At 47.5% G+C, this 16694-nt stretch overlaps 1 protein-coding gene and 1 non-coding gene across 5 annotated transcripts in view; both read right to left on the reverse strand.

Moving 5' to 3' along the window:
- LOC147022565 (leukocyte tyrosine kinase receptor-like) overlaps positions 1–16694 on the reverse strand; it is a 475774-nt gene that overhangs the window by 77987 nt on the left and 381093 nt on the right. For all 4 annotated transcript variants that reach the window (XM_085887264.1, XM_085887262.1, XM_085887265.1 and 1 more), the window contains one exon: positions 2842–2973. In XM_085887264.1, coding sequence (XP_085743390.1) covers positions 2842–2973 — 132 coding nt within the window. The remainder of the gene's footprint in view (positions 1–2841; positions 2974–16694) is intronic.
- On the reverse strand, positions 3838–3910 carry TRNAT-GGU (transfer RNA threonine (anticodon GGU)). Its single transcript has one exon. It is a non-coding gene; the product is annotated as a tRNA-Thr (tRNA).

Below are 16694 nucleotides of genomic sequence, written 5' to 3' on the forward strand. Positions count from 1 at the left end.
TGATGAATCCACCCTTTGCCATACCATCTGTCATTCCTCAGATCGGCATGCAGCAGCCTCTTCACTCTCTGCAGATCTGGATAAAATCACAAGCTGGTCCAACACGTGGAACATGTCTTTCAATCCTGACAAATCTCACTCTCTCACTATGTTTCTCCAAAAGGACCATGTGGAACCCACCCCCATCTACTTTCTCAACAATACTCTTGAAGAAGTCCTTTCATTCAAGCTTCTGGGTCTATCTGCCATGATCTTTCCTGGCAAAGCCACATTTCCAAGTTGGCCTCCAAAGCCAGTCGCCGACTGGGCATCCTCTGTAGTACAAAGTTGTCCCTTGGCACAACTGAGTTCCTATCCAGATACAAAGCTTTCGACCAAAGCCTGATGGAGTACTGCTCTCTCCTCTGGGCTGGTGCTCCTATCTCTCACCTTTCTCAGCTTCATGCTGTTGAAACCAAGGCATTTCGGATCATTTGTATCTGCCATGATGAGGCTGAGCCTTTGGGTCTCTCACTCTCTCACCCAAGAAAGGTCGGTGGTCTTTCTGTCTTCTACCGTCATCTCCTCTCCTGCCTCGCCCCCCCCCCCATTCCATCTGAGATATGTCCCCCCCATATTTCTGAAAGGTGCTCAAGGTCCGCCAGCAACCCCCGTCTGGTAAAATTACCAAAATCTGGAATCACTGCTCACCTTCACTCTTTCATTCCTCATTTTTTCCCGCCTTTGGAACAAAGTCCCTCACTCTCTTCGATCCCACTCTTCCCTCCAGGTCTTCAAAACAGCTGTTCACCACAATCTCTTACCCCATCCAAAACCACGATCTTTTCTGCCTCCACCAATCCACCCCAAACCCAGCTCCTTCAAATTCCCTGCTTTCCTTCCTGAAAGTCTCTAATGCCCATCTTGTTTACCCTGTGTACCCCACCCCATCCACAGATCTCCTTATGTCTCTGTTCCCCACTGTTTTTTTTTCCTTCCCTTTCTCACCCCTCTTGTCTCCTGCTTCCCTTGTTGTGCATTTCTGTGTGTTAGATCTCATACAAAACAAAAATACAAAACCATTCATGGCAGTACTCCTCATGCTGTGATTGTACAGCTTCAAAGTAGAGAAAGGAATGCAGGTGAGACCATGTCAGTAGATGCAATGTAATCACCTTGATGTATAGTGGACTGCAAAATTATTCATCCCCTCCAAATTTTTCACATTTTCATGGCACCTGAGCTTATTTCATGATGCTTTCAAATAAAACTAAATTTATAGTCTTCAGAAACTACTCCAAATTTATAAAGTTAAAAAATACAGATAAAATATGAATAAGTTATATTAACAGAGAAAAATCAGATAATTCTCAGTTATATAAATATTCAAACCCTCTCCCTCATTAACCCAAAATCACTTCAGGAGCAAATGATTTGTTTTAAAGGATGCAAAATAAGTGTCGTCGGTTTCACTTGAATGCAATCAATGATTTAACTTAAAAATTAAACTTTCCCACTTATCTAAGGAGTTTTGAGGTGCAACTCACTTATTGAATCAACAAGGCAAACATGAAGACCAATGATCTTTCCAAATAAGTCAGACATAAAGTGGTGGAGAAACACCGTTCAGAGAGGGTTATAAGAAGATTTCAAAGTCCCTCATTATCCCTTTTAGTACGATGAAATCCATCATTAAGAAGTGGAAGACATATCGTAACCACCCAGACTCGAACCAGATCAGGTCGCCCATCCAAACTCAGCAGCCGGGCAAGCAGGAAACTGGTTGGGGAGGTCGCGGTAAATCCAACAATGACTCGGAAAGATCTGTAAGGCTTTATGTCTGAGATGGGTGTCAGTGTTCATCAATCAACAATATCCCGTTCCCTTCACAAGGTTGGCCTCTATGGACAGGTGGCAAGAAAGAAGCCATTACTGAAAAACACATCTAAAAGCTCGTATGGAGTTTGCGAAAAAGCATCTTAATGATACTGCAGTCGTGTGGAGAAACGTTTTGTGGTCAAACGAGACGAAAATTGAACTGTTTGATGTAAATTCAAAGTGTTACGTCTGGTGCAAGCCGAACACTGCACATCAACCAGTCAACACCATCCATACTGCCAATCATGGTGGTGGCAGCATCATGTTATGGAGCTGCTTTTCATCAGTAGGGACTGCTGCCAAGTTTGTCAGGATGGAAGGGACAATGGGTGGTGAAAAGTACAGGAGAATCCTGGATGAAAACCTGCTCGAGTCAGCCATGAATCTGAAACTGTGTCAGAGATTCACACTTCCTCAGGACAATGATCCGAAGCACAAAGATAAAGCCACATTGGATTGACTGAATAAGAAGTTAATAAATGTTCTTGAGTAGTCCAGTGGAAGTCCTGACTTGAACCCAATTGAACATTTATGGGGAGACTTGAAGATTGCAGTCCATCGACAATCCCCATCAAACTTGGCAGAACTAGAGAAATTTTCACGTGAACAATGGGCAAAGATTTCACCATCTCACTGTGCAAAGCTGTCATTGCTGTAAAAGGTGCTGCCACCAATTACTGACCTGGTGGATGAATATTTGTACAACCAGTGAGTTTTGATTTGTACTTGTTTTTTTGCAGGTGTTCCTGACATATCCTCCTTCAACGATAACAATGTTTAGCTTAATCTCTTCAGTTATTAATTTTAAAAAAGTTAATTTGGAAAAATAGTTTCTACATAATTCGTAATTCATCGAAAAGTGGCGTTATTGGTGAAGGGTGAATGTTTTTGCAGGCCACTGTATATATCAATGGAAAACATCTGCTGTACTTGAGAGCAAAGATTGGCCCCAAAACGGGGGAAATGGGAGGGTGTGTATGATACTTGAACAAGTGTTTCCATCCCAGTGGAGTTGCTGATCGATACAGATGCACAGAAGACCGCTGCACCTCCTTGATTCACAACGGTTACAGTTGAGGAACTCTCGAATGATCACCTCACCGTGGCTTTCCATGCCTGTCACACAGGGGACAACATGTGGAGAAGGGTTTGAACATTGGCTTTGAAAATGTAAATAAACAAAGAAACATCTTGCACGTTGATTGCATTGTAACATTCGTAATGGGATAGCAAGGACAATGAAACTAAAGAACAATGTTCAAGAAGACATGGGAATAATCCAAATAATCCAAAGAAGACATTGAATCCGAAGGATCTCAACACAGTCGATACAATTTTTTTTTTTAATAATTAAAACATCCTGGCAATATTTTAGTTGTAAAGAAAGGATGTGGCCCACTGGTGATGTCAGGATCCATCTCATGTAATGGCAGAAAACTATGTTAGCATTTGAAAGAAGCCATATTGTAGAGTAGAGGCCATTTCATGTCAACTGTGGCATGTTAATGAACACCATGTTGTACAGTCCGAGAGGATGTCACTTCAGCAACGCCTGTGAGCTGTCAGGACCCGACGATAAACTGTTTGACCTTTGTTTCACAGGATGAGCATTGTAAGACAAAGTATGCCACCTTCCGATGAACATTGAGCTTGGCACCCCATCCTCCAGCATGAGCTGGTGGATATTCAAGACCCTTCCAGGTCTTTCACAAAGGATTGGGTGATTGACTGCCAGCACCATGGTGAAAATACAAATTTCTGCTCTAATGTGGAGGGCATTAGCAGCAAGGACACACATCCAGATGATGCTACTAGTGGGACCGATTCGTAATTGAATCCTGGTTCAACATGCATTTACTCATGATGAACAATACGTACCAGATTTGGTCACATCTCCAGTTAATATTGTACAATGTATTGCCATCCTATCAGAATTCGCCAAACAAATCCATAATTCATAAATATATAGGGAAAATTACGGGCCCAGACCGGGAATCGAACCCAGGTCCTCTGGCAAACCATACCAGTGCTCTGCCATCTGAGCTATCCAGGCAAACCACTGTATGAGCAACGGAATTCCCGAGAGGAGGCCACAGCTACTCCTATGGTTGGCAGCGAGTGCCCAGAAGCAGAGAGGGGAAGAGAGTGGCACATGTAGGCCCTATATGTAGAAGAATTGTGTTAGCAGTGGGGGAAAAAAGTAAATGGAAAAGAACAGGGGCAATCCCCATAAGTTGGCATCCATCAGGAGGATATTTCCCGCCAACTTGCGGTGAGAAAAGTGACGCCATTGTTGTGATGTTGCTGGTATCCAGAGTGCCCCAGCAAGTGATGGCACTTCCTCAAGCTCAGTCGCTGCATTTGCCTTGTCTAACAGTCCTGTGTTGTGTCTCGTGTACTCGTCTATTTGTCCAAGTGTGTGATATGTGTGCTGGCAGCGTCACAATGAGCCAAATTCCTGTCAAAACAATTTTTTTTACAAATAAACAATATTCCAAACACAAAGCAGATTAAACCAGAGTTGGTGTCAAAGCCACCCAATGCTCGCCTGTTTATACATTAATCGTTTTTAAAAGACTAGTCTAATAATATTTTTTATAAAGCATTGCAGTGAATTCTGATCCAAATAATTTTAAAGCAATATATGTATTTGTATATTGTAATCAGTAAAAAATAGTGTGGTAGATGAAAACATGAGAAAGGAAATAACTTGCACCAAACACTTTAACGCTCACGTTCTGAAGCACTGACGCTCACGCCGGGGGTATCGCTATAGCTCTCTGTTCTTTGAAAAGGCGAGCTAAAAAACGAAAACATCTTCCAACAGTGGTTTTCTTCATGAATTCTACTTCATCTGTAACATACCATTTCACCCATCGTGCAAATCGAGCATTCGTTCATCCATCACGCACATAGAGCATTCGTTCACCCATCACACACATAGAGCACTTGTTCATCCATCACGCACATAGAGCATTCGTTCACCCATCACACACATCGAGCATTCGTTCATCCATCACGCACATAGAGCATTCGTTCACCCATCACGCCCGCATGGAGCATTCGTTCACCCGTCACGCCCGCATCGAGCATTCGTTCACCCGTCACGCCCGCATCGAGCATTCGTTCACCCATCACGCCCGCATCGAGCATTCGTTCACCCATCACGCCCGCATCGAGCATTCGTTCACCCGTCGCCCGCATCGAGCATTCGTTCGCCCGTCGCCCGCATCGAGCATTCGTTCACCCGTCGCCCGCATCGAGCATTCGTTCACCCGTCGCCCGCATCGAGCATTCGTTCACCCGTCACGCACATCGAGCATTCGTTCACCCGTCACGCACATCGAGCATTCGTTCACCCATCACGCCCGCATCGAGCATTCGTTCACCCGTTGCCCGCATCGAGCATTCGTTCACCCGTCGCCCGCATCGAGCATTCGTTCACCAGTCACGCACATCGAGCATTCGTTCACCCGTCACGCACATCGAGCATTCGTTCATCCGTTACGCACATCGAGCATTCGTTCACCCATCACGCACATCGAGCATTCGTTCACCCGTCACGCACATCGAGCATTCGTTCACCCGTCACGCCCGCATCGAGCATTCGTTCACCCGTCACGCACATCGAGCATTCGTTCACTCATCACGCCCGCATCGAGCATTCGTTCACCCGTCACGCACATCGAGCATTCGTTCACCCGTCACGCACATCGAGCATTCGTTCACCCATCACGCCCGCATCGAGCATTCGTTCACCCGTCGCCCGCATCGAGCATTCGTTCACCCGTCGCCCGCATCGAGCATTCGTTCACCAGTCACGCACATCGAGCATTCGTTCATCCGTCACGCACATCGAGCATTCGTTCATCCGTCACGCACATCGAGCATTCGTTCACCCATCACGCACATCGAGCATTCGTTCACCCGTCACGCACATCGAGCATTCGTTCACCCGTCACGCCCGCATCGAGCATTCGTTCACCCGTCACGCACATCGAGCATTCGTTCACTCATCACGCCCGCATCGAGCATTCGTTCACCCATCGCGCCCGCATCGAGCATTCGTTCACCCGTCACGCACATCGAGCATTCGTTCACCCATCACGCACATAGAGCATTCGTTCATCCATCACGCACATAGAGCATTCGTTCACCCATCACACACATCGAGCATTCATTCATCCATCACGCACATAGAGCATTCGTTCACCCATCACGCCCGCATCGAGCATTCATTCACCCGTCGCCCGCATCGAGCATTCGTTCACCCGTCGCCCGCATCGAGCATTCGTTCACCTGTCACGCACATCGAGCATTCGTTCACCCGTCACGCACATCAAGCATTCTTTCACCCGTCACGCACATCGAGCATTCGTTCACCCATCATGCCCGCATCGAGCATTCGTTCACCCGTTGCCCGCATCGAGCATTCGTTCACCCGTCGCCCGCATCGAGCATTCGTTCACCCGTCACGCACATCGAGCATTCGTTCACCCGTCACGCACATCGAGCATTCGTTCACCCGTCACGCACATCGAGCATTCGTTCATCCGTTACGCACATCGAGCATTCGTTCACCCATCACGCACATCGAGCATTCGTTCACCCGTCACGCACATCGAGCATTCGTTCACCCGTCACGCACATCGAGCATTCGTTCACTCATCACGCCCGCATCGAGCATTCGTTCACCCATCGCGCCCGCATCGAGCATTCGTTGACCCGTCACGCACATCGAGCATTCGTTCACCCGTCACGCACATAGAGCATTCGTTCATCCATCACGCACATAGAGCATTCGTTCACCCATCACACACATCGAGCATTCGTTCATCCATCACGCACATAGAGCATTCGTTCACCCATCACGCCCGCATCGAGCATTCGTTCACCCGTCGCCCGCATCGAGCATTCGTTCACCCGTCGCCCGCATCGAGCATTCGTTCACCTGTCACGCACATCGAGCATTCGTTCACCCGTCACGCACATCGAGCATTCGTTCACCCGTCACACACATCGAGCATTCGTTCACCCATCATGCCCGCATCGAGCATTCGTTCACCCGTTGCCCGCATCGAGCATTCGTTCACCCGTCGCCCGCATCGAGCATTCGTTCACCCGTCACGCACATCGAGCATTCGTTCACCCGTCACGCACATCGAGCATTCGTTCACCCGTCACGCACATCGAGCATTCGTTCATCCGTTACGCACATCGAGCATTCGTTCACCCATCACGCACATCGAGCATTCGTTCACCCGTCACGCACATCGAGCATTCGTTCACCCGTCACGCCCGCATCGAGCATTCGTTCACCCGTCACGCACATCGAGCATTCGTTCACCCGTCACGCACATCGAGCATTCGTTCACCCGTCACGCACATCGAGCATTCGTTCACCCATCACGCCCGCATCGAGCATTCGTTCACCCGTCACGCACATCTAGCATTCGTTCACCCGTCACGCACATCGAGCATTCGTTCACCCGTCACGCACATCGAGCATTCGTTCACCCGTCACGCCAGCATCGAGCATTCCTTCGCCCGCATCGAGCATTCCTTCGCCAGCATCGACCATTCCTTCGCCAGCATCGAGCATTCCTTCGCGAGCATCGACCATTCCTTCGCCAGCATTCGTTCACCCATCACGCCCGCATCGAGCATTCGTTCACCCGTCACGCACATCAAGCATTCGTTCACCCGTCGCCCGCATCGAGCATTCGTTCACCCGTCGCCCGCATCGAGCATTCGTTCACCCGTCGCGCACATCGACCATTCGTTCACCCGTCGCGCCCGCATCGAGCATTCGTTCACCCGTCACGCACATCGAGCATTCGTTCACCCATTGCGCACATCGAGCATTCGTTCACCCGTCACGTACATCGAGCATTCGTTCACCCGTCACGCACATCGAGCATTCGTTCACCCATCATGCGCGCATCGAGCATTCGTTCACCCGTCGCCCGCATCGAACATTCGTTCACCCGTCACGCACATCGAGCATTCTTTCACCCGTCACGCACATCGAGCATTCGTTCACCCATCACGCCCGCATCGAGCATTCGTTCACCCGTCACGCACATCGAGCATTCATTCACCCATCACGCACATCGAGCATTCGTTCACCCATCACGCACATCGAGCATTCGTTCACCCATTGCGCACATCGAGCATTCGTTCACACATCACGCACATCGAGCATTCGTTCACCCATCACGCACATCGAGCATTCTTTCGCCCGCATCGAGCATGCCTTTGCCAGCATCGAGCATTCCTTCGCCTGCATTGAGCATTCGTTCGCCTGCATCGAGCATTCGTTCGCCAGCATCGAGCATTCCTTCGCCAGCATCGAGCATTCCTTCGCCAGCATCGAGCATTCCTTCGCGAGCATCGAACATTCCTTCACCAGCATCAAGCATTCGTTCGCCAGCATCGAGCATTCCTTCGCCAGCATTGAGCATTCCTTCGCCAGCAACGAGCATTCCTTTGCGAGCATCGAGCATTCCTTCACCAGCATCGAGCATTCCTTCGCGAGCATCGAGCATTCCTTCGCCAGCATCGAGCATTCCTTCGCCAGCATCGAGCATTCCTTTGCGAGCATCGAGCATTCCTTCGCCAGCATCGAACATTCCTTCACCAGCATCGAGCATTCCTTCGCGAGCATCGAGCATTCCTTCGCCCGCATCGAGCATTCCTTCGCCAGCATCGAGCATTCCTTCGCCAGCATCGAGCATTCCTTCGCCAGCATCGAGCATTCCTTTGCGAGCATCGAGCATTCCTTCACCAGCATCGAGCATTCCTTCGCGAGCATCGAGCATTCCTTCGCCCGCATCGAGCATTCCTTCGCCAGCATCGAGCATTCCTTCGCCAGCATCGAGCATTCCTTTGCGAGCATCGAGCATTCCTTCACCAGCATCGAGCATTCCTTCGCCAGCATCGAGCATTCCTTCGCCAGCATCGAGCATTCCTTTGCGAGCATGGAGCATTCCTTCACCAGCATCGAGCATTCCTTCGCCAGCATCGAGCATTCCTTCGCCAGCATCGAACATTCCTTCACCAGCATCGAGCATTCCTTCGCGAGCATCGAGCATTCCTTCGCCCGCATCGAGCATTCCTTCGCCAGCATCGAGCATTCCTTCGCCAGCATCGAGCATTCCTTTGCGAGCATCGAGCATTCCTTCACCAGCATCGAGCATGCCTTCGCGAGCATCGAGCATTCCTTCGCCAGCATCGAGCATTCCTTCGCCAGCATCGAGCATTCCTTCGCCCGCATCGAGCATTCCTTTACCACCTCGAGCTTTCCTTCGCCCGCATCGAGCATTCCTTCGCCCGCATCGAGCATTCCTTCACCAGCATCGAGCATTCCTTCTCGAGCATCGACCATTCCTTCGCGGGCATCGACCATTCCTTCGCCAGCATCGACCATTCCTTCGCGAGCATCGACCATTCCTTCGCGAGCATCGACCATTCCTTCGCCAGCATCGACCATTCCTTCGCCAGCATCGACCATTCCTTCGCCAGCATCGACCATTCCTTCGCGAGCATCGACCATTCCTTCGCCAGCATCGACCATTCCTTCGCCCGCATCGACCATTCCTTCGCCAGCATCGAGCATTCCTTCGCCAGCATCGAGCATTCCTTCGCCAGCATCGAGCATTCCTTTGCGAGCATCGACCATTCCTTCGCCAGCATCGAGCATTCCTTCGCCCGCATCGAGCATTCCTTCGCGAGCATCTCGCATTCCTTCGCCAGCATCGACCATTCCTTCGCGAGCATCGAGCATTCCTTCGCCAGCATCGACCATTCCTTCGCCAGCATCGAGCATTCCTTTGCGAGCATCGACCATTCCTTCGCCAGCATCGAGCATTCCTTCGCCAGCATCGAGCATTCCTTCGCCCGCATCGACCATTCCTTCGCCCACATCGACCATTCCTTCGCCCACATCGACCATTCCTTCGCCAGCATCGAGCATTCCTTCGCCAGCATCGAGCATTCCTTCGCCCGCATCGACCATTCCTTCGCCCACATCGACCATTCCTTCGCCAGCATCGAGCATTCCTTTGCGAGCATCGACCATTCCTTCGTGAGCATCGACCATTTCTTCGCCAGCATCGACCATTCCTTCACCCACATCGACCATTCCTTCACCCACATCGACCATTCCTTCGCCCACATCGACCATTCCTTCGCCAGCATCGAGCATTCCTTCGCCAGCATCGAGCATTCCTTCGCCAGCATCGAGCATTCCTTCGCCAGCATCGACCATTCCTTCGCCAGCATCGACCATTCCTTCGCCAGCATCGAGCATTCCTTCGCGAGCATCGACCATTCCTTCGCCAGCATCGAGCATTCCTTCGCCAGCATCGAGCATTCCTTCGCCAGCATCGAGCATTTCTTCGCCAGCATCGACCATTCCTTCGCCCGCATCGAGCATTCCTTCGCCAGCATCGACCATTCCTTCGCGAGCATCTCGCATTCCTTCGCCAGCATCGAGCATTCCTTCGCCAGCATCGAGCATTCCTTCGCCCACATCGAGCATTCCTTCGCCAGCATCGACCATTCCTTCGCCAGCATCGAGCATTCCTTCGCCAGCATCGACCATTCCTTCGCCAGCATCGACCATTCCTTCGCCAGCATCGAGCATTCCTTCGCGAGCATCGACCATTCCTTCGCCAGCATCGAGCATTCCTTCGCCAGCATCGAGCATTCCTTCGCCAGCATCGAGCATTCCTTCGCCAGCATCGAGCATTTCTTCGCCAGCATCGACCATTCCTTCGCCCACATCGACCATTCCTTCGCCCACATCGAGCATTCCTTCGCCAGCATCGAGCATTCCTTCGCCAGCATCGAGCATTCCTTCGCCAGCATCGAGCATTCCTTCGCCCACATCGACCATTCCTTCGCCCACATCGAGCATTCCTTCGCCCGCATCGAGCATTCCTTCGCCCGCATCGAGCATTCCTTCGCCCACATCGACCATTCCTTCGCCCACATCGAGCATTCGTTCATGCACTCGCTCGCATTGGGCATTCGTTCGCTCGCATCGAGTCATTACATTGGAATAAATTTTGTTCAATTTACCAGAATGTTTCCCAAATACGTTTTCAGGGAGAACCACTGCGATTCATTCCTTTCTCGATTAATGGTGCTGATTATTCGAATGGATCAACACTGGTTGCTGAACTTTTGAAGAGCTGAGATGGGAACTTCGTAGAAATTAACTTGATGGCTTCTTCAATACATGACAAAGTGAAACTACAACGGTGCCTACCTCCGCCAGGCTGAACACTTTATGTTTTGTATCCCATTGAGAGCTGAACCAAAATCTCATCTGCTTGTTATAATCCATCCACAATGTTTTCAGTCAATATACCGATTTTGGCGCTATCTTCCAATGGTGAAGAATCACTTAAAACATTCTCTTATCTGGATCCTGATTCAGATCTTCAACAAAATCGAATTACTTCATCCTTGTCGCACACCCAACCTGTCCACCTCATTTCGTCTGCATCCATCCATAACTTTTTGAAATATCCTGCTCACAAACAGACAAACAGGGGTGAAAACATAACCTCCGTCCACATTCGGTCACGGAGTAGCGGAGGTATACATTGTCTGCCTTTCAATTCTGAAGAAAACTGTTGGTTTCATATATAATTGTTTGTTGTTTTTATTTGTTCGTGTGCAGCCTGTGGCTGATTGGCTGCATTATTTTATGGGGGCACGGCTCTGCCGGTGATACAGTACCTCCAGTTACCAGCAAGCTGGTACCCATTTCGCTGACCTCGGAAGGATGACAGGTTGAGTCAACCCGCCTGGTGTTAATTCAACGGTGGACAGGTGGCTTGAAGTCAAGATCCTAAGATCTTAAACCAGCTACCCTAAACGTTAAGCCAACACCAGGGTTTGTCTTTTGTTTATGTCGAGCTGTGCGTGTGTTCTTTATTGGAAGTTGATGAGTTGTGGGATTTTCGGTGATTTAAAAAAAAAAAAAAAAAAATTTAATTATATTGTAAATTAATGTTTCAGTAAATTAAATGTAAATTCATCAGAATATATTTAATCCCCTCCGCCCCAATGTCCATTTCCTTCCATTATCACTCCCATTCCCCACCGTTATCCCCGCTACCTCCCCATTCAAGACAGCTATTCACCATCATCTCAGATAATCCCCAATTCAAAACCATGAACTCCCGCCCCATATGGGGAACCGTGCTCTGGACGTCACACTCCTATAAAAGAATAGCTGAGCAGACCAGTCAGTGGGATGTCGGCTCGTCTGACCGTAGCGAAACTGCGGAGCAAAACTCCCATCCACGATTGACACACTAGTGTCGAACAAATAGAGAAAGAGACACTCGGGCAGGTTGGAAACGAATGGCCATGTTAACAAAACGCACGTATTTACAAGCAATGCGGCGTCACAAAAGAGAGTCTTACCCTTATATACGCAAGCCCCTTAGACAACCACCTTATCATGAAACTACAGACGTCGGTGCCGAGGCACCTCATTCACTCCAGGAAATTAGACAAGTAAGAGTGTTCGACAGAGAGGTAAAGAAGGTGTGGCTTGTTGGCGACCCCTCGCTCACTTGACGCAAGTCTGCAAGCTTACGGTGGTCCCAACGTGAAAAGGGGAGGGTGGAGGGAAGAAGAGAGGGTGATGGTGTAATGCATCGTGTGGGAAGAAATGCGTTGACTGCTTCATAATCGTGAATGCAAGTCAGTAACCCAGCTCTGAGTGAGTCGAGGGTGGGCTATTGTTGAATGCTCTTGTGCATTCCAAGTGAAAGGTTACATTTAGGGAAAGCAAGAGAAAAATCATGTAAGTCAGTACGTAATCGCCAGCACGTCCAGGGAAAAAGCTCCGCGACTCGTTCGCACTTGCTCCACAATTGGCTTTAACGCTCCCAACAGAGCCGGTCTGCACAGCGGCTCACATTCACTTGGCTCGTTCCTTGAGGACTCCTTCTGGCTCTCTTGTTTCCTGGACACGTACGACCTCGTCTTCTGGGATACCTGGACTTATAAAGCCCTCAACCAAGGCATGGCCTAAATGTCGACCAGTATATCCTGGCGTAGCTCGTTGTTCATGGCACTGCTTCGCATTGGAGCACAGCTGTCAGGCCACGCTAATTGGTTGAACTCCCAGCTTGGTGATAGTGTCCATTGGAAACTCTGCTGTCCTTACTGCTCCTTCGGGTGCTGGATGTTCCCGAGCACTACCAAGTGATGTTCCTTTGGTTTTGCTTCATATCGTGATTTTTGTCTGTTGCAAAGTGTGTATGGATGCACTGAAAAGAGGTGTGGGGAATGAGAGAGATTAAGAGAGATTAAGAGAGATTGTGGGGTGGGGGATGGTGGAGGGAAGAAATAAGAAGAGAGGGACTCCAGAAAAGAGTTACAAAGGGAATTGGAACCTGCTGTACAAATGCAACACATTTCCCTGTACACTGATGAGGGAAAAGGTAATCTATCGAAACAAAACACCACTGATATATCTAAACTCCAGGGTTCCTTATGTGTTGGATGTAACTCCCCGGGTCTTCCAAAACCGTAACAATATTTAACACTAGACTTGGTGGTCTTCTTATTCTGGCGTATGGCAGCTTGGCTGCCGGCTAGCTATAATTTTGTTGTATTGGGGCATGACTATGCCGCTGATGCTGTGTCCCAACCCAGGACACTGGTACTCATTTTGCCGACCTCAGGATGATAACAGGCTGAATCAACCCTGCGATGGTCCCGCAATGAAGTTTCATAAAATTTGGTCGACTGAAAAGGTCTCCATAGGCCAATAGGCCAATTTGAGCCAAATTTTCTAAAATCCTCTAATTTCATCCGATTGACCTGAAATTTGAAAAGGATTTACATATCAGGTCACTGAATTCAACCAACTATTAATTTTTAGGTCACCATCAGCCAATAGGTCAATATAGACCAAAAGGTCAACATAGGCCCAAGGTCAATAACCTCGGTGGTGTTTCTAAAATCCTCAATTTTCATCCAATTGACTTGAAATTTGAAGAGCATTTACATATCAAATCACTGAATTCAACCACCTATTATTTTTTAGGTCACCATAAGCCAAAATGCCAACATAAACCAAAAGGTCAACAAAGGCCAGATTTTTAAAATCCTCAATTTTAATCCAATTAACTTGAAATTTGAAGAGGATTTGCATATCAGGTCAATGAATTCAACCACCAAATATTTTGAGGTCAACATAGGCCCAAGGTCAACAACAAAGGTGATATTTCTAAAATCCTCAATTTTAATCCAATTAACTTGAAATTTGAAGAGGATTTGCATACGAGGTCATTAATTCAACCACTAATTATTTTTGAGGTCAACATAGGCCACACATCTAAAATCCTCAATTTTCATCCGATTGACTTAAAATTTGAAGAGGATTTGCATATTTGGTCATTGAATTCATCCGCCAATTATTTTTGAGGTCAAATTTATTTGATGGATTTTGCAAGTGTCGCGTGACGTCTTCTTCAATTCTGAAGTTTTGTTTTCTGCGTGACGTCTTTGCGTGACTGCGTGACTGCGTGACGTGTCTCTGCGTGACTGCATGAACAAGAAGACCTCTCTGCGTGACGTCTTCTTGTTTTTTTTCTGTCTGTTTGTCCGCACAGAACTTTCGTGTTTTTCTCCACAACCACTTGTTGGATTGAGACAAAATTTTCACCATCAGAGCGACTAGTCATGTAGAATGTTTTAATTAAATAATTATGACGTCATAGGTCACTTCGTTATGACGTCATAACTGCACATGTTGGAAGCAATGTTGGAAAAACGGAAAAACTTTGGACCTCTGTATCCCTGAAACCGCACGAAGGAAAGAATTGAAACTTGACACATAGCAAGTATTCCTCATGGGGAATAAGTATGATTTTTGTTGACGTCAAAGGTGCCTCCGTTATGACGTCATAACTGCACATGTATAAAACTACATCGGAACAGTATGAAAAATTTTGAGGGTTATCTCGGGATAAAATGGTCCACAGAAAAAAATTGATGACATCATCGGTCACGTGATGCAGCAGCCATATTGCTTGTTTTTTGGGGTTTTTTTTTAAACCTTCAAAAATCTTTTTCTCTGAAATGGCTGAACAGATTGAGGTGAAACTTTACATATCTGACCACCTATCCATGAGGAACAAAAAAGGTTACACATATGACATAATAGGTCACATGGTTTGGCAACCATATTGGATTTACCTGAAAACCCATAAAAAAAATCTTCTTCCCCAGAACAGCTGGACAGATCGGGGGGAAACTTCACACAAATCTTCCCCAAGCTTTGGGTATACCAGAGTATTCATGAATATAATTGATGTCACATGGTCTGGCAAACATATTGGATTGAGCGAAAATCATTAAAAAAAATCCTCCTGAACCGCTTAATCAATCAATGTGAAACTTCACAATCATGATCTAGCAATGATACGTAATAGATGTTTAAATTTCAACCTGATTGGATACATGGTCTGGCAGCTAGAAAAATTTTTTTTTTTGATCTGGGTTCTTTTTTGAATAAGGCTCACTTGGTTGTGCCTGGATGGGTTTGAGGGTCAAGGAGTAGTAGCTGAAATGTGAATCCTATCAATTCAATTGAATTCAATTGAATAATAACAAATGTCATGGGTCAGGGTCAGGTGTCTGATCAAAGCGGGACGTCTTGGTACCCGGTCATCACCGCCAGCAGTTATAAAGTGGCAGTTCTAATTATGTCTCATTAATTACGTAACACACCAGTACACAAATACCACACAAAAACTACACAAAATAAGTCCTGGCAAGGGTCTACAATCTCTGATTGCTCTTTTTCTTGTTCATCTTGTCATCCCTATTACATCATATTCAAGCAATTAGGCTGAGCCTTTCCTTTGTACAAAGATGCTCATGTATGCGATCCATGGGACTGTGAACAGGTGAGTTTGTGGACTTTAAACACCAAACGTTCAGTGTCAAGTCCTTCGGGCCACTTTGTTCTGACCATTATGGGCTGCATTAATGGGTACATTCAGGCCTTGTCCCCACTCACAGGTTTCCCTCCTGGCCACTTGGCACTGACGACAGTTCCATTTACTTGGGTTGTGTGGAAAACGGGTGTGGTGGAGAAAATTTGCTCAAAAGGCCTTCCAGCGAAGTGCATTGAAGTTTGTGCTCCTTGATTGGTGCCTTCACACAAAAGTCCTGAATGTTCATTCCAGTTTCATTTTGAGCGACATCATGCTGATACTTTATATGTTTATCATGGCTGTCATGAAATTTGACCAAGAGTGAATGATATACCAACTTCATGCATTGCTATAAGAATGTTCATTTTTATTTTTAACCAAGAATACTGCGAATACTGTATGTACACCGTGCGTGACGTCTGCAGCAGAAACTACAACGGCACTTGGTAGAGCACATACCTCAACCAGGCTGAACAGTTTATGTTTTGTATCCCACTGATGAGTTAGATCTGGATCCGGGACAGAAACCAAAATCGCATTGGATTTTCTTGTCACATATCCAATGCATTCATCATGTTTTGTCACAATCCACTTTTTGAAACCTCGTGCTATCATATATCGTTTTGGCCCTCTCTCTCAAGAATGAAGAATCACTCGAAAAATTAAAAACTTCTCGAATCTGGATCCAAATCTTCACCAAAATTGAACTGATTTGTCCTTGTCACACACCCAACCTGTCCACTAAATGTCGTCCGAATCTGTCCATAACTTTATGAGATATCTTGCTCACAGACAAACAGGGGAAAACAAAACTTACCACCTTTGGTGGCAGAGGTAATGAAGAGCAATCTTGCTGATATT

The sequence above is a fragment of the Eptatretus burgeri genome, chromosome 7 (genome assembly GCF_056783735.1).
Source record: "Eptatretus burgeri isolate ZD-2024b chromosome 7, Ebu_testis_v1, whole genome shotgun sequence".
In the NCBI taxonomy this organism is placed as follows: domain Eukaryota; kingdom Metazoa; phylum Chordata; class Myxini; order Myxiniformes; family Myxinidae; genus Eptatretus; species Eptatretus burgeri.